Genomic DNA, 25,712 nt, shown 5'->3' with positions numbered 1-25,712 from the left:
CCCTTTGGAGTAAAAAAAATTTTTTTTTGGGGGGGGGAGTTGAATAGAAACAAACAAATGACTTCACTCTCTCTCAGGCTTCCAAGGCCCTGGAAGAATTTCTGAAATCCAAGGAGGCAGCAGCGCAGTCCATTCTGCAGGCAGACCGGACCCTCACGGAAAAAGAGAAGGAGGTTGAAGGTGAGTCTGTTCAGGGACAGCTTGTTACGACTCGCAGACACTTAGGCTGCTTCCACACTGGCCATTTAATGTGGAATCGCCACTTTTTCCTCACACCCTTTTTATGAGATCTCTGCAGGTGGTCACGAAGAAAACACCCCCCTCTCATGCCTTTCTGGTTTATCTTCAGTTCTTTTATGTCCAACTCCCCTCCCGCCCACCCTGCGCAAAAAGATAAGAAAATCTAAATTTTTAAAGCTCAGAAGAAGAACTGTGTCATTTCCTATCCCCATGTAATGAATGTGGGGTGCCCCTACAGGGCAGATTCATGACATGTCCTCTGGAGTCCTCCCAGTAGATGGTGACAGGAATAAATCCGCAGCTTCTTTCGGAAATTGAAAAACACCGGCATCAACTCACTGCTTGTCTCTTTCTGTGCAGTGGAGCGAGTCCGGGCCGAGGCTTCTGCACGAGAAGCTAAGCTGCATGAACAAATGAAAGAGGAGGCCATCAAGATGGCCCAGGAGAAAGAGCGGAGTTATAAGGAGCATGAAGCACAGTTAATGGCCAAGATGGAAGAAGACAGGAAGAAGATCCAGGCTGAGCACGAGATGGTGATGAACAGGAAGCTTGAGGTAATAGAACAGCGCCCTCTATGGGCAGCCTTGGTCATCTACACCAGAGGTGGGGGAGACTTAGGCCTTGGGGGACAGGTGCGCCCCCCCCCCCCCAAGGCTCTCAGGCTCTTTGGAATCACCTCAGGCCTCTTCGTAGCTACATTTCTTTTTTTTCATTTCACTTTTAATTTGTATACCGCCTTTATATATTACTATGCACAAGGCGGTTTACAGCAACAAAACATACAAAAAAGAACACGGGCCTTGTAATAATCTGATTCAATACAGAAAGTCATAATATGACGTATCTTTAAAACGGAACGGCTTATATCTAATGAAGCAATATTCAGTAATCTAGTAGAATGTAATAGTACACAATGAAATTAACTCTCAATACACGAGCAAATAATAATTAACAATTGCAATACTGTAAATAATTACTAAACCATGATCAATAAAAATAACTGCAGGTCATAGTGCATAAAATGCCACCAGGGCTGTCTTAAGCATATCCGGCGCCGTGGTGCAAAGATCCCTCCGGCGCCCCACTCTCGTGTGCCAGAGTTGTCAACAGGGCTGGGCGATGTATTGATACATCGTCCCATGTTGGTTTGTAGACCACACCGTGAGAACCGTTTCAAAACGACTGAGCTGGCAATTTATTTGTGAAGCACAGCCTCCAAAACTCCAGGGGGCAGTATAATTGTGAGTAATCTGACAGTTGGCTGGCTGCCGTCCCTTTCGGCTCCCTTTCCCCTCCGATGGCAGAATAGTCCCACTCCCAGCCTCAGTGCCTCCCTGCAGCCGCGATATCTCTACCCGATGCAGGAATCGTGGCTGGGCTGCTTCTTCCTTCTTCTTCTCTCTGTTCAGGGAGTAGTGGAAGGAGTTTGCCCTCCAAAGGCAAGGGCTCACCTTCCTCAAAGAGGAGGGACCCGCAGTGCACATGGCACATAGCAAATAATAATAATAATAATAATAATAATAATAATAATAATAAAAAAAAAAAATTATACCTCACCCATCTGGCTGAGTTTCCCCAGCCACTCTCGGTGGCTCCCAACATTATTATTATTATTATTATTATTATTATTATTATTAGTGATAAAACATCAAACATTAAAAACTTCCCTAAACAGGGCTGCCTTCAGATGTCTTCTAAAAGTCAGATAGTTTTTTATTTCCTTGACATCTGATGGGAGGGCGTTCCACAGGGCAGGTGCCACCACCGAGAAGTCCCTCTGCCTGGTTCCCTGCAACCTCACTTCTCATTGTGAGGGTACCGCCAGAAGCCCCTCAGGAGTTGGGCTGAACAATGGGGGTGGAGATGCTCCTTCAGGTATACCTGCTAATATCCATGACCACTCTTATATAGTTCCATGTTTCAGACATGATTATAGATCACTATATCCTAGTGTTTAGCTGGGGATACCTCGCGATGTTGAAAACCAGATATCGCCCAGCCCTACAGCCCAGGTGTTGCTGATGAGCCTCTGCTCTCCCTTCTTAGGGTTCTTTCTCTTCCCAATGGATTTGCACTAGGCAGCCTTTATCAGAGGACTATCCTCTATAGCATAACACACATGGGCACTCTAGACAGCCCTGTGCCCTTTTATTCATTCCCCCCATTCCAGCTGCTTTGTGAGGAACTGGGGCTGACTTCTATCTTCATCCTTGCCACTCCCTAGGAGCAGAAGCGCCTTCAGAAGGAAGGGTTTGAGCAGGAAGTCGCAAAGCTTCAACTTCAGATCCAGGCACTGCAGAAGACATTGGAGATGCAGAGAAATAGCGGTGGCTCCCGGCGTCGTTGTTGTGTAATTCAATGAAAACAGCATCCCTGGAAGTGTTGATGGGTTGAATAAAGGTGTCTAGAAGAAGAAGAAGAAGAGTTTGGATTTGATATCCCGCTTTTCACTACCCGAAGGAGTCTCAAAGCGGCTAACATTCTCCTTTCCCTTCCTCCCCCACAACAAACACTCTGTGAGGTGAGTGGGGCTGAGAGACTTCGGAGAAGTGTGACTAGCCCAAGGTCACCCAGCAGCTGCATGTGGAGGAGTGGAGACGCGAACCCGGTTCCCTAGATAACGAGTCTACCGCTCTTAACCACTACACCACACTGGCTCAGGACTGTGGGTGGGAATGCAGCTAGGAAGCCAGGGGATGAACGGAGATCTACCTTATGTTACCATTTAGCTGGTGTTTGCAGTCTGTTTTCGCACAAAGGAACCCCAACTCTGCGTTTTTAAGACAGAGTCTATTTCTAAGGGGTCATCTACACTTCCACTTGATGTTGTTGTCATTTAGTCGTTTAGTCATGTCCGACTTCCACTTGATCTGTTCCTATAAAGCACAGGTCTGAGTGGTTTTCCATTTGCCCCACTCCTTTCCCAAGGAAAACCTGCTCTTTAGTTCTCAACTGAAGCAAACAACAAACCCGAATTGCTGTTTGCACCGATCGAGCACTAAAGAGCAGTTTCCCCCAACCCCTGGACAAGGGGAAGTGTGGATAAGCCCTAACAGAAGAGCAACACGAAACAGACTGTGATATGAAGACTCGGCCTTGGGCCAGTCACTGTCTCTCAGCCTAACCCATGAGTGTAGCCAGGATTTTTTGCCGGGTGGGGGGCAGGACCAACGTGATTGGTCCGTCAGTTAAGTATTTCTATTGTTTTACTTGTTCTATGGCTATTCCCATGGCCTAACCTACCTCACAGGGTTTTCATTAAGATTAAATCTGTATGCTACCTTGAAGGGAAAGTGGGAAATCAATGCAATATACGTATATCATCATCTATTTAAAAATAAATAAATGCACATTGTTGGTTTTCAGTGAATTTGTACAGTTGAAAAAAAGGAAGAAATCAATAAAGTACAACTGAACAAACAGAGATATCACATCATTTTTCCTGTGGAGTAAGATATGGGGGGGAGAGGGTATAAAGCTGGTATAGATAACACAGAGCAAGGAAAACAACAACCATTCATGTCAATTCACAGAGCCAAACCGCGCCCCCCCCCAAACTCCAAAGCCAACATATGGAGCAGAGGGCTTTAAATGTTTGCAGGTGGAATTAATAAGAGTCAGAAATGGAAACCACACGTCTGCAAATGCATCTGTTTTAGCTCACTTGTCCTTTGGCTGGCCTCAAATTATGAGAAAGCCTCTCCATCAAAGCCAGATGCCAGATATTGTGACTGTACCATATTATGACTGTACCAGTTTTCAGTGGAGAAGTCCAAGGGTGTTTTCCTCCCTCCTGCTACTGCCCCCCAAAAGTCAGCTAATGAGATCCCTGTGAAATAGTTTAGGACCAACAAAAGAGGAAAGTAGAGTTAGTGAGGGAGACTCTGGGACTGTTTGGGGCTGGGTATTTTTTAGAAACATGGTTAAATACAAGGCCCCAAAACCCGGCCACGTGAGGTCAATGCTACTACATAATGAAGTTGGAGCCCCGAATGGACCATCCGCTCCAGCAATTAGGGGAGAAAGCTGGGCTCTCATAGCTCATGCATATCATCATCTTCATAAAATTTGAATGCAACTGCGTGCTGTGGCAGGTGTGGGTTTAAATGCAGGGAAGCTGAGCTGCAAATGTGTGCTCAACTGCGAAGCTCCCTTGAACAGGTTTAAGAGGTGGTGGTGTAACAGGGAGTCCTCGGAGCACCCCACAATCATCTAACCTTGACTCCCATAGGTTCAGGTTGGGGCCACAAGGAAGAGACTTCAGCCAGGAGATAGAAGCAAAACAGCAGCCAGTTGGCCTGATCTTTATTGTTGCAACAAGACTTCCCACTACCACAAAGACGAAGCAGCCAGAAGCCCTGGTCAATGGTTACATCCGTATTTTAAAGTTTCCCAAAGTTTTCCACAATACAACTCAGGATGCATCATCAAGACATCATAGATATGTCGCAGAAAAGGTGTGGTCTCAGGTAGAACCTGAGATCCAGGCATGCACCTGTCATTGTCAATCAAATACAATGGACGCTCGGGTTGTGAACACGATCCGTGCGGGAGGCACGTTCGCAACCCATGCTGCTGCGTCTGCGCATGCGAGTGACGCAATCCGGTGCTTCTGCACATGCGCAAAGTGCAATTTAGAGTTTCTGCGCATGTGTGAGCGCCGAAACCCGGAAGTAACCCGTTCCGGTACTTCCGGGTCTGGCACGTTTGTATCCTGAAAATGTGCAACCCGCAGTGAGCGCAACCCGAGGTATGACTGTATAGTCTTTCACACTTACCCATCACAGTACAAATAAAGGTATTTTCATTATTTTCATTGCCACGATCCTACACTTTGTTGAAGGGAAACTCCCCTCTGGAGTAGAAATCATATACTGAACAGATGGAAAGATATTTTATCTAAGTACAGTGGACGCTTGGGTTGCAAACGTGATCCATGTGGGAGGCACGTTTGCAACCCGCAGCGCTGCTTCTGCGCAGGCGCGGGTCACAATTCAGTGCTTTTGCGCATGCGCGAAGTGCGATGTAGTGTTTCTGCGCATGCATGAGCGCCAAAACCCAGAAGTAACCCATTCCGGTACTTCTGGGTTTGGTGCAAGCGCAACCTGAAAAAATGTAACCCGCAGCATTCGCAACATGGGCTATGACTGTAGGCTGAAAGCAAAGAGTAAGGTTACCGTAACTTCTGTCATAGAGATACAGTATGCTGATCACAATCAGCACACTCAGAGGATGACCTCCAAACCATCCTAAATATCTTCAGAGGACGACCTCCAAACCATCCTAAATTTCTTCGCAGCAGCTTAAGAAAAGCTTGGCCTATCGCTAAACATCCAAAAAACCAAAGTGCTGCACCAACAAGCACAAAACAACCCCTCCGCAGTGCCACAAATCCAGCTCAATGTGTAATGTTGGAAAATGTCCTGCACTTCTCCTACCCGGGCAGTTATCTTTCCACAAGGGCCAACATTGATGCCGAAATCCAGCATCACCTGAGCTCTGTGAGTGCAAGTTTTCTCCCGACTGAAGTGCAGAGTGTTTGAGGACCGGGACATTCGCAGGGAAACAAAAATGCTTGTTTACTACCAACCTTACTATATGCTTGTGGAACTGAGAAGATTGATAAAATGAGTGATTTCTGATGACTAAATAAATAAATAAATAAATAATATTTATACCCCGCCCATCTGGCTGGGTCTCCCCGGCCACTCTGTGTTGCCTCCAACAAATATCAAAATACAATACAAAGTTACAGATTAAAAACTTCCCTAAACAGGGCTGCCTTCAGGTATTTTCTAAATGACAGGTAGTTGTTTATTTCCTTGACATCTGAAGGGAGGGCGTTCCACAGGGCGGGCGCCACCACCGAGAAAGCCCTCTGTCTGGTCCCCTGTAACCTCACTTCTCGCAGTGAGGGAACTGCCAGAAGGCCCTCGGTGCTGGATCTCAGTGTCCGGGCTGAACGGTGGGGGTGGAGATGCTCCTTCAGGTATACAGGACCGAGGCCGTTTTCCCATTGAGCCAGTACATAGATACGTTTAACAGTGAATTGCTACATTTGGTATCAACACTTTCCCTGCCTTCCTTTGTTGGAGACCTGGGTTTCAGTGGGGAGTTGTCGGCTCCTGAGCCGAGCTCCCCTTGCAGATGTAATGCCTTTGGAGATAGATACATTGACACTAGGGGATTTGGTTTGACGGGTGAAAAGGCAGCGAAATACCTCTGCGTGGTATGTGCGAGCAAATGGTTTGGTAATGTGCAGCGGAGACTCTCTGTCTTTGCCTCGTGGTGTGGAGAGGCAAAACTCGTGGTGGCAGGGGCGTAGCAAGGGGGGTGCATAGGGGGTGGTCCGCCCCACGTTCCATAATGGTGGGGGTGACAAATTATCAAGGAACAATTACAGTACTGCCCTACTAGGGCAGTTCATTAAAAAAAAAACTTTTTTTATAAAAAAAATGCCTGCTCCAAAGGTCTTATCTTACTATACTAGGGATTATATAGCTATATATGAAATTTCATGCATATCAGTTATTATCTTGACCCTCCTCCACCAAAATAGCTGTTTACTTGGCTGTTTTCCTATGTCGTGAAGGCTGAAATTTCAGTTCAGTGGAGCACTTACTGTTCCCAACCCTAACCCTGTGGAAAGCCATCTAATTAGACTTTGATTTGATTTTGAGATGTTTTTAGGAGGTAATTTAATTATTGTTTGATTTTATACCAATGTTATGTATCTGATGTTAGCCACCCTGAGCCCGACTTTGGCCGGGGAGGGCGGGATAGAAATTAAAGTTTTTATTATTATTACTTGTTATTATTCCTTTGTAAGAAAATATGAAATAACGTAAAACCATTTTTGCGGGGGGGGGGAATCAATGGGAGGGGATGACAAAGAAATTTCCGCACCAGGTACCACCTGACCTTCCTTCGCCTGGGGGGGGTGACAAATTTTTTTTTGCCCCGGGGTACCAATTTACCTTGCTACGCCCCTGCGTGGTGGTGGTGGGGAGGTGTCTCACCCCCTTCCAATTTCCCGGTAGCAGTGGGTGCAGACGTTTCACTGCGCACACCCGTGTAGGCAGCAGGCGTCCCCGTCCCTCCTAGAGAACGTCTGGAAGCCCTGCAGGTTCCACTCGGAAGTGTGGCTGGCGCGCTCAGATTTCCATGTCACTTATTCCCATCTTCCCTTTCCTCCGCAAGAGGAGGCGGCAGACCCGGGTCTTCCTCGCTCCGTTCCATCCTCACAACCCTGTAAGATCCAACGCCTTTCCCTTGTTGTTGTTGTTCAGTCGTTCAGTCGTGTCCGACTTTCGTGACCCCATGGACCAGAGTACGCCAGGCACGCCTATCCTTCACTGCCTCTCGCAGTTTGGCCAAACTCATGTTAGTAGCTTCGAGAACACTGTCCAACCATCTCATCCTCTGTCGTCCCCTTCTCCTTGTGCCCTCCATCTTTCCCAACATCAGGGTCTTTTCTAGGGATTCTTCTCTTCTCATGAGGTGGCCAAAGTACTGGAGCCTCAACTTCAGGATCTGTCCTTCTAGAAAGCTGAGGGTAGGCGAGAGAGATAGGCAAAAAACAAACGGGGGAAAAAGCCGTCTAGGATAATGACTCGGGAAAGCTGATCTGGCCTTTCCCACGACCGTGGCAGTGGCGAGAGGAGGACCAGGCAGGCTCCAGAGATGGGACTTTCCCCCGGGAAGGGCGAGGCGAGATCGCGTCCCGTAAAAAAAAAAACAGCAGCAAAAAACGCCCCTCCCCGCAGCAAGCGAAACCGAAAGAACGGCTGCGCGTCGCCGAGGCTTGAGCCACGGGGTCTCTAGGCAGCGGCTCCTTCGCAGGATTGTTTCCTCGTCTTCCTGGGGAAAATCCTGCGGCTCCCTTTCGCTGCTTTCTTCACCAGGACGCGCCTGCGGTGCGCGCCGGATCATCGCCCCACGACCAGGTTTGCGTGCCGGGTCCCCCCACTTTCTCTCCTTCCTAAACTTCCAAGAAAGGATTGTGTAACGGGACGCAGGAAGAAGAGGAGGGGTGAGTTTGCGCGGAGGAGTGAACGGGGGGCTGGGGGCTGGGGAGGGAGTCTTTTTTATTTGTCTTTTTCAAAAAAGCTTTTTAAACAAATAAATCAACACTCTGCAACAACCAATAACGATAAATCACAATCTCTTCTATTTGTAGTTCTATTCCCATTTGTATCCGGAAGGTGGTAGTGGTGGGTGAAAGTCTTTTGGAAAACCAAACAGGCCATGATTCAGCCAGTCCCTCCGAAACAGAGCCAGGCACAGAGCTGTTATTGTAGCGAAATGTTTTGGGAGGCAGCCAACGTATTGTTTTTAGTTCTGTTCGTGCAGGTCCTCTTCTGTGAGGAGGAAAGGAGTCTTCTAACAGAAGCCAGCCCCGTTTCCCTAACAGGCTACAGCTGTACTCATGACTGTTCAAAAGTGCTTTCAATGTATGGTGTAGGAGTGGTGTCCAAACTGTTTTCAAAGGGGGTCAGATTTGATGAAGTGAAGGGCCGTGAGGGCTGACCAAAGTTGTTGACCTTTTTTTAGGATTGAATTTGTTGACCTTAATTGGCCCCCAGAGCAGCGTGATATACCATTTCCACTTGGGGAACTGGCAGGCTATTCCACCAAGTGAAGGAAGTCGGGTTTTCTGAGCCCTGAAAGAATAAAAGGTAGCTGATCAGGGGAAACAAGAGAGGGAGATGTGTTGCTCTATGAAGTACAGGTGCCCCTTGAACAGTGAGTAAAATGTGGCTGTTTCACAGTGAATGTCCATTGTGGAAGTGGAATGTATTAACCTTGAAAATGCCCCAACATCTAAACAGCTACCTGGACCATCACTCCAGCCATTCTTTGGCAGCAGTATCTTGAAAGTATTCTCCTTCCTGTTCTTGACATTCAGTCCCCTGTGCTAGAGTTTTGGGAGCGGAAATCCTTGATCAGGACCATGTGCAGAGTAGGAACCAACAAGCTCTCCACAACAAGGAAGAGTTCCAAAGTTCTACTGTAGACAGTCTCTAAACTTGTTACAAAAAAGTTGCAAATACAAATCAACACATTGCTCTTAAACAACTAGCAATGCAGTCCAATTTTTAAAAAGGTTTTTACTTGTTAATACTGTACAGTTAAAGAACTATTCTCTTTCTTGTTCCAGAGAGAGATTCAGATAAGCAAGCTGCTTCCTCAATAAGCTGGCAGTTTCTGAGAGAAACCCAGACTTCCAGGGATGAGCCATCAATTAAACACCGAAACAAATATTCCACCCCCTTGTTGCCGCTTTAGATGCAAAAACACTTTCTCCCCTTTTTTTCTTTATTGCACTTGTACAATTCTTTGCAAAACAGACATCCTAAAAAAGCAGACCCCTAAGTTTCATACACAGTGCACACAAACGTAGCATTTTGTAAGTGTTAAACTTACATCCTTTTCAGCCTCAGTGTCCCCAGTCTCCTTCCTGAGCTGGTTTTGACCAGAGCTCACCCAAACATCATGGAAGAACCGATGTGTCTGATAGAGAACAACCCCAATGAACAGCTGCGGGTCAACCAGGAAGCCCTGAAGATCTTGCAGAGCATCCAGCAGCCCGTGGTGGTGGTGGCCATCGTGGGGCTATACCGCACTGGCAAGTCCTACCTCATGAACAAGCTGGCAGGAAAGGACAAAGGAGGTATGAACCTAAGACATACTTTTGTGGGGCTGGCCCATGGCATTTTGCTGCCTGAGGCGGTAAAGCAAATGGTTCTCCCCCCTCCCCCAAGCACCACTCAAAATACAACAAAATCAAGCTGAATAGCAGAAACCACTGCCTGTTCATGACACCCAAAATCTGCCGCCTGAGGTGACATTCTCACTCTACCTAACAATAGGACTGGCCCGTATATTTGCCCTGTGAGCCAGCAGTCAGGTCCTACTTACAGGAGAGTGCTCTTGTGCTTGGGTCCTGCTTGCAGGTTTCCAACAGGTATCTGGTTGGCCACTGTGAAGCCTTTCCCACCGACTCTCATCTCTTTATTTTCTCCATACAGGAGGAGCTTACACTCTCTACCAGTTATTCATTTTATTTCAACAATTTGTACGCCACTTAGCACTGTAGTTTGTAAGCGAGGTAGAAGGAATGTTACAAAAAGATACAATCAAATCAATTTAAAATAACCCCAGATAAAACATCAAACATTAAAAACTTCCCTAAAAAGGCTGCCTTCAGATGTCTTCTAAAAGTCAGATAGTTGTTTATTTCCTTGACATCTGATGGGAGGGCGTTCCACAGGGCTGGCGCCACTACCGAGAAGGCCCTCTGCCTGGTTCCCTGTAACCTCACTTCTTGCAGGGAGGGAACCACCAAAAGGCTGGACCTCATTGTCTGGGCTGAATGATGGTGGTGGAGACGCTCCTTCAGGTATACTGGGCTGAGGCCGTTTAGGGCTTTAAAGATTAGCACCAACACTTTGAATTGTGCTCAGAAATATGCTATGCTTTGAACACGGACATCTATGTGTGAGCAGATACTCCTGTTTTCTGTACTACCAGGATTCCCGTGCTATCTGGGGTTGTGATGTCACCTATAGCCTCATTGCATGTGTGGACATCCCTGACGGGGTTTGTGCGCTATGGGCTCTGGGACCAGGAGGCATGGTATTGCTCTGACCTCCACATCCCCGTCTATAGGCATGGAAGACTGCTCTAAAAAGGCCTTAAAAGTGTACCTGAAACAGTTACGGCAATATCACACCACCCAGAAACCTGAGACTTGATACGCACAATGCCTAAGGCACTTGGATTTACCAGCAAGTCAGCAGTGTTGATATTGTATGTTTTCGTTGGCAGCAGTTGAGAAATTGCAGAGCTGCATGCCTCACCACTTCCGCCCTTCCCATTTCTACGCTGCCCGCTACAGGTTTCTCTCTGGGACCCACAGTGCAAGCATCCACCAGAGGTATCTGGATGTGGTGTCGCTCGCATCCCCTGAAGCCTGATCACACCCTGGTGCTGTTGGACACGGAAGGGCTGGGTGATGTCGAGAAGGTGAGCTGGGGGTGGGGGCAGCCAGGATAGACCACCATGGAGACTTTATCTGCAAGAGAACTTCAGAGATCAGGGACACTCCCTAGGCAGCAGGAGGCCCTCTAGGATGCAGTGGGGAAAAGAAGGCACCCCAGGGCCCCCAAAAGGTGGAGAGATTTCGGACAAAAAATTGCCAGTCTTCGCATTCTTGTCCCGTGCCAGGAGTGGAAATCAGTGGATATGACCCATATTGAAATGAATGGGGTGCGATAACATAGTGACAATGCAACTTGCTTACTTGACACAGTTTCCATAATCAATCACATAAACTGTGCAAGTTGTGGAATTTTGCTGCAGCAGACAGCCAGACAAATAACGGTGTTTGGCAAAAGCTGAACCGCAGTGGAATGGAAACAGTGCTGCGTACGACACGTGTGGTTTATGATGCCATCTTACGCCCCTAGTGGAGACCTCGGTCCAGTTCTAGTGCCTTGTTGCCCCGGACTTTTATGCTCACCATCCTCCTTTGCAGAGCAACCCTGAGAACGATGCGTGGATATTTGCCCTCTCCATTCTGCTTAGCAGCACCTTTGTCTACAACAGCATGCACACCATCGACCAGTATGCTCTGGAGAAACTGCAGTATCTTTTTGTAAGCATGCTCTCTGGCGGAAACACGGGTTAGTGAAGTGTGTGGGAATCCTAATGCTGTGATGTCTCATCAGGCCCTTGGCAGGTGTGACAGTGAGGGCTCCAGAGTCCTTAAATGAGGGGCAGGAGTATTTTTAAGTGAAGTCCGAAAGGGCTTCAAATGAAGGAGCTGGAGGGGGAGAGACCAGACTTCTCAGAATGAAGCAGTACCTTGTAGAGGGGTCTTTGTAGAATTAGAATTTGTTGAGCTTTATGGAATTGAGAACATCTGTTAGAGGGATTAAGAGAAGAAGAGGAGGAGGAGGAGGAGTTTGGATTTGATATCCTGCTTTATCACTACCTGAAGGTGTCTCAAAGTGGCTAACATTCTCCTTTCCCTTCCTCCCCCACAACAAACACTCTGTGAGGTGAGTGGGGCTGAGAGACTTCAGAGAAGTGTGACTAGCCCAAGGTCACCCAGCAGCTGCATGTGGAGGAGCGGAGACATGAACCTGGTTCACCAGATTACGAGTCTACCACTCTTAACCACTACACCACACTGGCTCCCTTAAATTATACCAGTTCTGTTTGTACAGCCTCCTTCCTCTCCAGTTTGCCAAGCAACTTTATGTAAGGTATAGCAGTAAGTTAAAAACCATTCTTAAAAGATGGCGGAAATGGAAAAATGAGATATAGGAAAGATCCATCAAAAGGAAAAAAGACTGCTGCATGTTTTGATGGTGTGAGGATTCCTTGCATACCCACATTAGCATTTTTATTTTTTAATATAGCATTTTCTAAAACAAAACACCTAGAGAATTGTGAAGCTTAGTGTGGTAAGTGAAAATGCCAAGCCATTCTAAGTCAGGGTGATTTTGATTTCTGTGAGGGAAAATCCAGGTTTAAAAGAAAGGCACACAGTGAGAAGTAAAATAACTTGCACCAGTGAATCCTGGGAAATGTAGTTTGGTGTGGGGGCGATTAGACTTCTCCCTTGGCACAGGCTTGGCCAACCTGTGGTCCTCTAGATGTGGCTGGACTGCAACTCCCACATCCCTGACCACTGGCCTGAATCCCCATCCCTGAATAAAAACTGAAAGGGAGAGAGTCAGTTGAGATTCTCAAGGAAGTACGTTACATAGCCTTGGTGCTGCGGCTGAGAAGGCCCTGTCTGGTGCCCCAGTCAATTTTGTCTCTGAAGGGCAAGGGAAACAGAACCCGACTTCTGGTGATGATCACGAAAAGGTAGGCAGAGGATACCAGTATAGATATCACAGACATAAAACATTGTAAGGAGGGACTGTTGAGAAACTATTATTCTATTCTGGGGGTGGGGGTGGGGAAACATGACTCATTTCCTTAACTGAGTCCCCAGCTACGTGTCTGAATTAACTGAGCATATCAAGGTGAAGGCATCGGCCGGGCAGAGCAGTAACAGATATTATGGGATGCCTGATGACTTTGCCTTCTTCTTCCCAACCTTCATCTGGACTGTGCGGGATTTCACACTGCAGTTGCAGCTGGATGGGTGCCCTATTTCAGAGGACGAGTACTTGGAGCACGCATTGAAGATGAAGAAAGGTGCTGTGGGGAGCTGGTGGGGTTCCTGGCTTTAAAAGATTGGGCCTTGCTGCTTTTGAAGCGGAGGCCTAGTAGGGTGCTTGCTTGTAAAAACAAAACCTGAAAGTGGTTTACATAAAGAATGTACTGGTGACATTACCAGTACAATTAAACAGTTTAAAACTGCATTGCAGGGGGTTGAACTAGATGACTCTTGGGGTTGCCTTCCAATTCTACGATTCTGTGATTCTAAAACAAGTACCTAACACGTTTTTTAGAAGTATTTAAAATCCACGATAAGATAAAAAACAATTTTTTTAAAAAAAAAAACATGTCAACATTCTGCAGGTCTGGATAGGCTTGTCCATGGAAAAATGTTTTTAGCAGGCACCAAAGAGAGCATAGGGAAGGCGATTGCCTGATGCCAATAAGCAAGGTGTTCCTAAGTATGGGTTCTGCCACACTAAGAGTGATTTCTTGCAAATGTGGACCTGGTATTGCACGGCAGCTGTGCCAGTTATGCAGATCAAAGCAGTCAAGTGAGCAAATACAGTGGAACCTTGGGTTACGTTACCCTCGGGTAATGTAAACTTTGGGTTGTGAAAGTGTCAAACCCGGAAGTGTTTCGCTGCTCGCACATGCGCAGAAGCAGTCTCTCCGGTTGCAAAAACTTCGGGATATGGCCGGTTCACTGGAACGGATCCCGTTTGCAACCAGAGGTACCACTGAATATGGGGTAAGGCAGCCTTGCAGGTAAATGGTCCCAAGCTGTTGAAGCACTTTATACTAATAGCAATATGTGTAATTTGATTCTATATTAGATGCCCCTGAAAAGCAAGATCTTCCTAAGAAATTCCTGCGGCAGTATTTCCCCAACCGCAAGTGCTTTGCCTTTGAATGCCCAGCCTCACGGAAAGACTTGGCCGTCTTGGAGGACCTCCCGGAATCGAGGCTGAGCGCAGAGTTCGTGAAGCAAACGCACCGTTTCTGCAGCTACATTTATGAGAACGCACAGGCCAAAGTGATCCAGGGAGGGCACTTGGTGACTGGGACATGTAAGTGGAAGATGGGGAAAATATACTGAGAAGGCTCCTGGAATATTCCAGATGGGGCAGGGGCTGGGCATCTTTGGCCCATCAGGGTTCCATTTTATGAGGCCATTTTTTCCAAAACCATAACCACCTGTCTATCAGCTAATATCGGTCCAATGCATGTGTGACATCAGCTGTTTTTGGGGGGGCAATTCTATGTCATACCAGTTCTCCACAAAACAAACAAACAACTGGCCCATGCAGCCAGTGCAGCAGGATTAGGGCTGATCCTGCTCCATTTTTCTCTGGGGAACTCACACATCTAGCCAGAGCAAGGAAGATTTAACCCCCATTCATCAGGTGATGAATGGGGAGATAAATCCTGCTCGGTTTGCCAGGATCACAGCTTCCATTGAAACCAAGTCCCCCTGTCCCCTCATTTTAGCGGTGCCTTTCTTTCTGCAAGATGCTTTGAAGCCTGAAGTTCAAAGCACCAAATCGACTGATGTTATTGTGACGCCAGGTGATGATTGAGTGGGTTGCCCTGCCCACTCCTCACATTTGGTACCAAAGGTCAGTCCTCATAAGAATCCGGCCCATGAAGCCAAAGAAAATTCCCAGTCCAAATACGGGTCTACTCAGTAGCAAGTCCCATTGGATTTGAGGGAATTACTCTCAAGTATACAGAGGATTTCTTAAAATCTTTTTATTTAGTGCAAGAGGCCAAAATTTAGACATTAGTTCTTTGGAGAAGAGTCTGATGTTCTGTTAAAAAACAAAACAAAACAAAACAAAAAACCCTCTGGATTTTATGAAATAAAATGGCTATTGCCTCCATGAGTTCCCTGGATGAAGAAAGACAGAAAGTTAATGAAATAAAATACACAACTGAGTTAGTCTGCCCTCCTTCTCCTCTCCCTTTTGCAGCCCTGGGGAGCCTAGTGGAGACTTACGTGGACTCCATCCGCAACGGATGTATGCCTTGCATCGAGAACGCTGTGGTGGCCTTGGCTCAGATCGAGAACCAGGCCGCCATGAAGGATGCTCTGAACCGCTATGAGGCAATGGTGGACCTCATGTTGATGCCTCCCACTGAGGACGTCGCAGAGGTTCTGCAAGTGCACGCTGTTTGCGAAGAGGAGGCCATTCGAGTGTTCCTGGCCCGTGCCTTCAAGGACGAAGACCAAGCGCACCAGAGAGAACTAGGGGTACAGGATTCTATGTCTCTCGTGGGAATAGGATGTTGGCCCTATTGGTTGGTTTCCCAAGTTCCTAAGTTCACAGAGCCCTTTCTGTCTGCTGCAGAACTCCTGTGCATCCCAGCAAATCCCGGAGCACGTTCTAAGGCAGGGACAGCCAATGTGGTAGCCTTCAGATATTTTGGACTCTTAGTTCCCACCGTTCCTGACCATCTCCCATGCTGGCTAAGGATGATGGTAGGTTGGAGTCTGGCAACATCTGGAAGGGAGCATATTGGCTGTCCTGGTTCTAAGCGTAGGATGCTGCTCAGGCCTTTTGGACCACATTCTTCTCCTGAGTAAATGGAGGGGGGCTATCTTGGACAACATTGAAGACTCTTCTGTGACTTCAAGTTACAGGGGAAGATTGGCAGTGGTGGAGAAGCAGTATTTCAGGGAAGCTTGTCCCCCCATTGATCTCCTTTTAAAAATAAAATAAAATATTTTTTTAAATATTTCCTCCATTTTTAACCGAAAGGAGAAATAGTATCTTAATCTAAGTTGTTCCCCTATCGTGTTCATGAGTAGGGATGGATTAACCTGTCCAATTTTGGTTTCTGTCAGTTGCTCGTTTTTCCCAATCTTAAATGGGAAAATCTCATTGAGTTTCCAAGGAACAGCAGGGTTGCCCAGAATATCATCTGAAATTGGTCTAGTTAATATCTGGGCCCAGTTCAGAAAAATTGGTTGAGATTTTTGCCCAAGTTTAGGATGCACCAGCTTAGATGGCGGACGATGAATATCTGGGCTGTTGGAAGGAGTGGGACCAACCTATGAACTGCCTCGGTCAGCCTAAGCCACCTTGTTCAGCTGAACCAGCAAAGAGGTTCAGGGTTGGAGAACTCCTGGAACAGGGGATAGCAGGCCTTTCTTTATTAGGGAACATCTGCTTTATCTGACTCTGCCCACCTCTCTCCTCCAGAGGCAGCTACAAGAAAAACTTCAAGAGTTGTGCACTCGCAACGAGCAGGCATCATCAGACCGTTGCCTGGCTGTGCTCATGGAGCTATTCCAAGAAATGGAGGAGAGGATTAGCAATGGGAAATACGCAGTGCCTGGTGGCTATCAAAGGTTCCTCGAGGACCAGAAGAAAGTAGTGGAGAAATATCACCTGGTGCCTGAGAAGGGAGTAATGGTATGTTGGGTTAAAGTTAGAGCCTGCTCTTGCATGGTGATTCCTATTTTCAGTGGGTGCTTCCAGATGGGAACTTAATATTACAAGTGGGTCATTTGGATATTGCAAACAAGTCACTGGCAATAGGATTTTAGTTATGCTTTTCTTATGGTTAATCCAGATTAAGGGGGTAGGGGGGGATATGGACTTGCTTTTTGATCAGTCACATGACCTGCCCCATACATTTAAAGCACACAGCTTCCTCCAAGGAATCATAGGGATTGCAGTAATACAGTTCCCAGGATTCCTTGGGGGAAAGGATCATGTGACTTGTGAGGTCACTGTGAAAATTGTGTATGCATGAGGATTACCAGTTCACAATAGATACCCATCTGGAAGTGCCCAGAGTCGTCTTGTGATTCTTCTCTGAGTTCCGTTAAAAAAAAATTAAATTGGGGGGGGGGGATTTTTTTTTGAAAAGTCAATACAATTTATCAAAACAACCAATTACATTTTACTCCCTTTCCCCCCATCCTCTCCCTTTCCCACCCACCCGGGCTTCCCTCAGCTCCCTTTCATGATTTATCTATTCATATTGTTTCTGCGTGTTATCAAATTATACATATCATTTCCATATTCGTTCATGTTCTACTAATAAAAAGTTTGTGTATGTTTATTCAAAGCCTGCCAGTGAGTCTAAGTTTCTTTGTTGTTTTTTCAAATAGTTCCCCTTCTTCTTTAAATTCTTGGTTGTCCTTCTCATGTAGTTTATAAGTTAGTTTTGCCAGTTCCGCATAGTTCACCAGCTTTTCATGCCATTGTTCCTTCGTTGGAATTCCTTCCTTCTTCCAGCTTTGTGCTAGCAAAACTCTTGCTGCGGTTGTAGCATTCATAAATAAGTTCTTTGTTTTCTTCTCCCAAGTTCCAAATGAGCCATCTCACTCTCTCTCCAGGCTTCCCAGGCCCTGCAAGACTTCCTGGAATCCAAGGAGACAGCAGCCCAGTCCATTCTGCAGACTGACCAGACCCTCACGGACAAACAGAAGGAGCTTGAAGGTGAGCTCCTGTCCAGTAGGCTTTGCTTGCCTTGAAGACATACTGGCCCCAACAGGCCATTGTAGCTGCGAAAATATGATAACACAGTAAACAATGGATTGTATCTAATGCTGGTCCTACAGAATGCACCCAGTGAAGTTAATGAACCTAAGTTAGTCATGTCTGTTAAGTTCAGTTGGTCTACTCTGAGTAGGACCAGCATTGGACACAACGCACTAAGACTCTGTGTACTCCTTATCCCAGGTGTTCTTGTCCTAAGAAGTTGTGTGAAACAGCCTGTGTCGCTGTATCAAGCATCTCTCCAAGTTGTCTGTCACCTCTTGAGTTTTTCCACCTCAGGTGATGCCAGCGCCGCGTTTTTGGACTAGACCAGCCCTGAATGCAACTGCCCTGAATTCCCAGCTACTCCTCCTCCTGTGCTGTTCTCCATCTGGGAGCAGGTTCTGCACCTGGCAAAAGTGGAAACTGCAAGGCTCCACCCCCTTGAGGTGCAAAAGAGAGCAGGACTCCTGCACCTTAGGCAGTTCTGCAGAACCTGCTCTCAGGTGGAGAACAGTGTGGTTAGAGGCATAGTGGGGAACCTCTGCCGGCAGAGGCAATATGTTTCTGAATACCAGCTGCTGGGGATCACAAGTGGGGAAAATGCTGTTGCGGTCAAACCCTGCTTGTGGGTTTTGTATAAGCATCTGGCTGGTCCTCGTGAAAAGGGTTTGCTGCACTAGGTGGGCCACTGACCTGGCTGAAGCACCCTGCAGAGTCGGAGGAGGGCTCCCAGGAGTTCGGATATGCAGGAATTACAAAGAAAGATGCCCAGACCATCAGAACGATCAGGTGTAACAATTTATTAAAGAAGGGTTCAAACCTATAGCAAAAGTCTGACAGCTCCCTCCTTCCCCCTGCTCATTCCATGGGGCGGACTGCAGCAAGGAGATGGCTTGTACGCACCCAAGTAAAGATACACAAAATCTTCATGGGCTCATGGGCTTCATGGGCTCAGTGGTCTAAACCACTGAGCAACTTGGGCTTGCTGATTGGAAGTTTGGCGGTTTGAATCCCAGTAACGAAGTAAGCTCCCACTGCTCTGTCCCAGTTCCTGCCAACCTAGCAGTTCGAAAACATACCAGTGCAAGTAGATAAATAGGTACCGCTGTGGCAGGAAGGTAAACGGCATTTCTGTGCGCTCTGGTTTCCGTCACAGTGTCCTGTTGCACCAGAAGCGGGTTAGTCATGCTGGCCACATGACCCAGAAATCTGTCTGGGTACAAACGCTGGCTCCCTCGGCCTGAAAGCAAGATGAGCGCCACAACCCCATAGTCGTCTTTGACTGGACTTAACCACCCAGGGGTCCTTTACCTTTACATCACATGGAAACACAGGTGCCTGGTATTAACCATTGCCTGGCATCCCTTGGGAACACAGGTGGATGGTATTAACCATACCTCCCCCTCTAGCTATGCCTGGGGCCTGTGGACACATCAAAGCATGTGAAGCACACATGAGCTCAGTGCTGCAGCTGCTACCGATTAGGCAGGGGTCATTTTGACCGTCAGTACACAAAGTTTCCAGACCAGCTTGCCTTTCAGTTCAACACACCAGGCCTGATCCAGGAGGCTGTTCTTACGTTCTTCATTACAAGAGGACACTTCTTCAAGCGTTGCTTGCATGACGAGCAACACCTACTTAACATTCCCTCTTCCACCCAGCTAATGTGCAGGAGCCCTGACCTGTATCTGCCCACCTAAATTGCAGGCTACTCTTAAGGAGCAGGGCTCATTGCAGGGCAGGGAATGGGACGGCTGTGACCTTCTGGAGGTGGCTGGACTGCATCTCTCGTCCCTCACTAAAGGCCTCACATTGGCTGAGACATGCTGAAGACCCAACAATATCTGGAAGGCCCCCTCTGTTCTACAACTTGAAAAACACCACCGGTGGGAGGAGACATTCCTTCTGATTGTGTTCCTCCCCCACTATAGTGGAGAAAGCCCGGGCTGAGGCCGCCAGGCGGGAAGCTGAGCTCCAAAGACAGATGCAAGAACAGGCCCAGCAGATGATCCGGGAAAAGGATCGGAGCTATGAGGAGCACAAGCGCCAGTTGTTGGCCAAGATGGAGGAAGACAGGAGGGCCCTCCTGGCTGCGAATGAGAGATTGTTGAACCAGAAGCTCCAGGTAACTGCCCTTCTCTGCTCCCATATTGTTTGCTTTTCTTAAAAAAAAGATGTTTCAGTACATGCAGTTCCTTATGTGTAGGTCTCATGATCAGTAAGGGCACACCAGTAAGTGGAGCTTAAGGGGTCTTCCAGAACTGGTGTTTCATTGTATTCTGCAACATGTTCTTGACACAGTGGTTAGTGCACTAGAAATGGGTATATTATTGTACAGGCCACATTCACACCATACACCGAAAGCCTCTGTGATACCATTTTGAACAGCCGCAGCTTCCTTCAAAGAATGATGGGACCTGTCATTTGTTTAAGGATGCTGAGAGTTCTTTCACAGGCCCCCTGTTCCCCACCCCAGAGCTATAATACTCAGAAGTTCCCTGTGAAAAGGGGTTGATTGTTCAACCCCTCTGGAACCACCCTTCCTCTTGCTTCCTTGGAGGGAGGCTAGAGAGTGGAGCATGTGTAGAAGCTAGCCAACTGTCAGACGCAGGTCTCCGTTGTCGGTGAAGTTGACTCTTTCTTCAAGGAAACGAACATGCAACTTGGCCTCGTGGTCTCAGCAACACTTCCCAGCAGGTCTTGCCCCATGGAAGGGTTGCCAGGACTGAAGGTCCCTGTCTTCCACCCTCTCCAAGGCTCCTGGATGTTTCCCAAGCAGTCTCAGACTGTATTGGCATGCCTCCGGCCTCTGCTCAGCCCATCTCAGAGACCATTGGTTCTCAGAGGCAAGTGGAGAGGCGAGTTTGTCGCAGCAGGAGAGGGAGACTTCCTGGGTTGTTAAGCAGTTCCTTGACCACTGCCTCAAGAGTCTGAACTGCTCCCTGTCAGGTTCTTCCTGCTCACTAAACCCTGTGCCCCTTCAGCGTCTGACACCTCCTCCTGTCCAGCCAGTCCCTGACACCTACTATACAAGGCTACAAAATTTACATGAATTGCTCCAACCACTTTTGCTTCAGCCCACTCCCATCACTGACATGTGCTCTCTGGAAGATGGTCCAGAAGAAAATGTGTCCCTCTTTGCTTCATGGGCAGGGGATGAAACCCCCCCCCATTCCTTGAAAACTTCCATGGATCCTGGGATCTGCTGGGAGCTGGCAGCCCTAGGTTCTGTTGTAGCCCAGTTCCATCTGTTTTGTGATCCTCTATGCCCCCCCATGATGTGTTACAATTAATGGATGCTGACTTTTTTAAGCATCTCTCCACACCTTTCCTCTAACAGGAACAGAGGCGTCTTCAGCAAGAAGGGTACCAACAGGAATTCTCAAGGCTTCAGTCTCAGGTCCAGAGCTTGGAGTCTCAGATACAGCAACAGAGGAGTCAGAGAAGAAGCTCTGGAGGATGTGTGATCTCTTGAGGATTGCATCTCTGAACAGCCCTGATGGACTGAGTGAACGAAGGGGAAATCCTGGCCTGGCTTCAGGGCTGTGGATGAGGTTCAGCTGGGATGGAAAAAGCAGAGAGCTGTACTTTGTACCACTTTCAATAGGTGTTTGCAGTGTGCCTATATATGTGTACGCGATAAAAAAATTGCTGCATTTTCAAATTCACTGCACCTGTGTACTGACTTCTGTTCTAAACAATTACCTGTGTCTGTGTTGAGCAAATCAGTCTTCAGGGGGTGTTTACAGTGTTGTCTCTGGTTGTGTACTTCACTGCATTTTGATATGGATGGTGCTAATATAAAACCAGATGGTTGGATCCATCTCTTAGGAAGAAGGTAGGAAGTTGCCTGATACATAGTCAGATCACTGGTCCATTTGATTTTGTCTGCACTGACCGACAGCAGCTCCCTGGGGTTTCAGATAGGGACATTCCCTGCCCTATCTGGAGATGCCAGGAATTGAACCGGTGACCTTCTGCATTCTAAGCAGCTCCTGTATCACTGAGCTACGCCTTTGCCCCTCTCCTGCATTGCTAATAACACTCAGAATCAGCTGTGTGATAGGGCTGTTGCTGCCCAGTCCACATGTACGAAGCAGCTAAGGTGGGGAATCCCTCGTATTTAGCTCGTGGTGCTGTGTGTTATGAACTGGTCTGCAGCCAAAGATGGGTAAATGTGTAGCTGCTGTGTTTTTGCAACCTCTGAATTCCTCACCCCCAAACCCAGATTCCTGGCATCCCTCCACCCACCAGTGATCTGCACTATTGACAAGTGAAGGAGGAAGGAATCTATTCAGTTGCAGTCAGTTTGCTGGACTCGGGCCGCTGCCAAGTCTTTTGAGATGAACCCCCTCTCCCCTTGTGCAGAATGATTGGGGGAGTCTTATTCACGCTTGCTCTGAAAGTATTGCAGCCTGAGACCTGTTACAATGAGAATTGTAATGAAATGTGCATGAAATGCTTGTGTCAGTATTTTTTTTTTAAAATAAAAGCTTATGTCTTTGAGTTCTCCTGCTTTGTTTCTAGTCTCTTCAGCTAACAACTTCTTTTTAAATGTTTTTATTTTGGAGAGCTGTTGTACCAGCTAGTGTTGCCAGTCCTACCCCATTCCAGGAAATTGGGCAATCGACACTCTTGCAAAGGGAAGAGAGGGAAAGAGTTGAGTGATCTCAGTACTGCTCACAGGTTTTGTGCTGGGGAGCCATTATTTCCCAAGGTTAGGAAATAATGTTAAATAAGTGTTAAATCTTAAAACTTAAGACAAGGAACTAGTCGGTTCTCAATATGACAGTTGGGCAAGCAGACACAATTGCCGTATTTGCTTGTGAAGCAAATTCTCCCTTGAGAAAGACCTGCGGTCACAGCTAATTGCAGCTAAAAGGTCACCTTTTTGGGTCTACTCAGTTTGGACTGTCACGGCTTTCCCCATCAAATGGCAGACCCTGAAATTTGCTTACAGAGTATCTAGTCAAGTCAATGGAAGACGGGAAGTTAACGAGTATGGTTGGGTGGGGAAATAGTAAAAAGTGAGGTCAGAGAGAAATGAAAGGCAGAAAAGTACAGGATTGCGGCAATTCTGAGGACGCAAGGCGAGAGACGGGCAGAGGGGTGCAAAAAGGCAAAGGGGAAACGGGTGGCTGCCGGTAGCTGCCCCATCAGGGCAACATTTGTGGAGCAGACGTCCAGGGCTCCCAGGGCCAGGCTTGCTACTGCAAAAGACCAAGGGTGTGTGTTCGAATTACTGCCTCAAAGTGTAGTGAAGTTGTTGACGGTGTGTGTGTGTGTGTGTGTGTGTGTGTGTGCATTTCTCATCTCTCCCTCTCCCTCTCCCTCTCCCTCTCTCTCCCTGCTTCTTTTTATCTGTAAAGGAAAATAACAAGCATTTGAAACATTCAGAAATAATAATTAAAATCAACCATAATCTAAAACCAGATTAAAACACATGACAGGCTGGATATTCGATGTGCTCATAGGCCCCGCCTCCCAGGTTGGTCACCCCTGCTGTTGCATGCCACCTCAGTCTGAGGTGCAGGGTTCAATTTCCATGGAATGAGGGTCAGTGGTGACTGTGGTGTCTTTATGATATATGGTTTATTTGCATATATAAGGTAAAGGACCCCTGGATGGTTATGTCCAGTCAAAGGCGACAGTGGGGCTGCGACGATGCTCATCTTGTTTTCAAGCAGAGGGAGCTGGCGTTTGTCCACAGGCAGCTTTCCGGGTCATGCGGCCAACATGACTAAACCACTTCTGGCACAGTGGGGCACTATGACAGAAACCAGAGCGTGCGGAAATGCCATTTACCTTCCCGTCACAGTCGTACCTACTTATCTACTTGCACTTGTTTTCAAACTGCTAGGTTGGCAGGAGCTTGGACAGAGCAACGGGTGCACACCCTGTTGCAGGGATTCGAACCGCCGACCTTCTGATTGGCAAGCCCAAGAGGCTCGGTGGTTTAAACCACAACAGCCACCCCTATTTGAATATTTACCTATTTGCATACACACTTCTTATTTGGCGATCACTCATAGCTGAGTAAGATTGTTTTCCATAAACCTGGTTTTAACAATGAATCCGTTAGTGACTGTGGAGGCCAATTCTGGATACACACACACCCTGACAACAGAAATCAAGCATGACTCTGCTTCCCTGGCTTCTGCCTGAAGGCTGTTTCCAACTCTCATACATAACTCTGCTGCCCCTACCAGCCAGGTGAGGTAGGGCAAAGGTACCCCTGACCATTAGGTCCAGTTGCAGACAACTCTGGGGTTGCGGTGCTCATCTCGCTCTATAGGCTGAGGGAGCCAGCGTTTGTTCACAGACAGCTTCCGGATCATGTGGCCAGCATGACTAAGCCGCTTCTGGCGAACCAGAGCAGCGCACTGAAATGCCATTTACCTTCCTGTTGGAGCGGTACCTATTTATCTACTTGCACTTGACGTGCTTTCGAACTGCTAGGTGGGCAGCAGCTGGGACCGAGCAACGGGAGCTCACCCCGCCGCTGGGATTCGAACCGGCCACCTTCTGATCGGCAAGCCCTAGGCTCAGTGGTTTAGACCACAGCGCACCCATTTGGCACAAAGCTACTTCCCTTTGTTACACTAACGACCATACTCAAGCCCAGTAAGTCACCAAGAAGTTGGCCTGGCTAGTTCATACCAGATTTTAACCCTTGCTGTGGGTCTAGGAGCCCAGGAATACAGACTACTCCCCCCCCCAAAAAAACTCACAACACTAAAATCCCACAGAAGCTAGGCATATATCAAGTTCATAAGTTTATTGCTCTAGCCAAAGTCCACAACAAACTGTTGCTAGGCAATAGTATTACTGTAATAAAATAATACAGAACACACGTCCACAAAAGGGCATACATAACTGGCAACAGTTGAACTCAGAAACACCCAGATCCGTGCGTGAAGGCAGATAAAAACTCAGAAATGGAGGGCGCGGGTGGCGCTGCCGGGAACTCTCAGCTCTTCCCGGAATCCTGAGCTTACAATCAGGGGCCGCTTTCACTTTCACTTCCTTGTCGCGAACAAAAGCCCCGCTGAGCAGGCGAGGAGCCAGAGATAGCGGGGTCGGCAGTAGAGCGCGCGGGAAGTCTGGGAGCCGGAGGCCGCTGCTGCCGCCGCCGGGACGGTAAGGAGAGCGCCCGGGCCACGTTTTGGGCGGACCCCGCCGCGGTCGGCAGTTGCGCCGCGATCCCCTTTGCTGAACAGCCGCGGAGGCGGAGATCGGAGAGCCTCCTCCTCGTTTGCCTGCTACGAGAATCCACACGTGCAATCCCAGCCCTCTTTACGCGGGAGTCATCCCCGTGGCATAGGTGCCAACTCCCTGGGGCCCTGGGTGCGCCATCGCCCACAAAATTCCCCATGAAGGGAACCGGGCACCCACAAATTTCGGTTCCAGGGCCATGCACGCTGCGTGGCACCCACAGCCCCCGGGCACCCACTGTCACGGGGCCAAGTTGGCACTCCTACCCCCGCCCCCGTGGGGTTAAAGTAAGGCTAACTTCTGAGTAGACGTTGCACCGGAAAGTTGGGAACCGCCGCGCTCCTGCGCAAGAGGGGAGGGGGAGAGCCGTCGCTTTCGCCGTCTGGTTTACTTCCGTGTAGACGCACGGAGGCTCGGCTTTCCGGTGCACATGCAAAAGGAGAGCAGCGGCGCTCACGGGGCAGCAAAGGGCCGGCTGTTTATTCTTGGATCCCCATCCGAGATTGTTTTAGCCAGCTATTTGGAGCGCCGCCGCAGCGAAGCTCTTTTTGCTTACGAGGAGCTGCCAAATGTCTCCGC

The 25,712-nt window shown here is 47.9% G+C and overlaps 2 protein-coding genes across 2 annotated transcripts in view; both read left to right on the top strand.

Annotated features, from left to right (window-relative positions):
• LOC117051691 (guanylate-binding protein 1-like) overlaps nt 1-2,643 on the top strand; it is a 28,834-nt gene extending 26,191 nt beyond the window's left edge. The window contains exons 9-11 of the mRNA XM_033158284.1: nt 78-180; nt 601-794; nt 2,465-2,643. Coding sequence (XP_033014175.1) covers nt 78-180; nt 601-794; nt 2,465-2,602 — 435 coding nt within the window. The 3' untranslated portion in view covers nt 2,603-2,643. The remainder of the gene's footprint in view (nt 1-77; nt 181-600; nt 795-2,464) is intronic.
• Nucleotides 2,644-8,162: 5,519 nt separating this feature from the next.
• LOC117051692 (guanylate-binding protein 1-like) lies at nt 8,163-22,383 on the top strand. The gene is made up of 11 exons (XM_033158286.1): nt 8,163-8,272; nt 9,678-9,913; nt 11,141-11,268; nt 11,780-11,889; nt 13,253-13,458; nt 14,259-14,492; nt 15,396-15,676; nt 16,629-16,841; nt 17,774-17,876; nt 19,850-20,043; nt 21,259-22,383. The coding sequence occupies exons 2-11, from the start codon at nt 9,736-9,738 to the stop codon at nt 21,391-21,393; spliced, it is 1,782 nt and encodes a 593-aa protein (XP_033014177.1). The 5' UTR covers nt 8,163-8,272; nt 9,678-9,735; the 3' UTR covers nt 21,394-22,383.
• The last annotated feature ends 3,329 nt before the right edge of the window (nt 22,384-25,712 follow it).

The sequence above is a fragment of the Lacerta agilis genome, chromosome 8, assembly GCF_009819535.1.
Source record: "Lacerta agilis isolate rLacAgi1 chromosome 8, rLacAgi1.pri, whole genome shotgun sequence".
Classification (NCBI taxonomy): domain Eukaryota; kingdom Metazoa; phylum Chordata; class Lepidosauria; order Squamata; family Lacertidae; genus Lacerta; species Lacerta agilis.
This window is presented reverse-complemented; position numbering and strand designations above follow the sequence as displayed.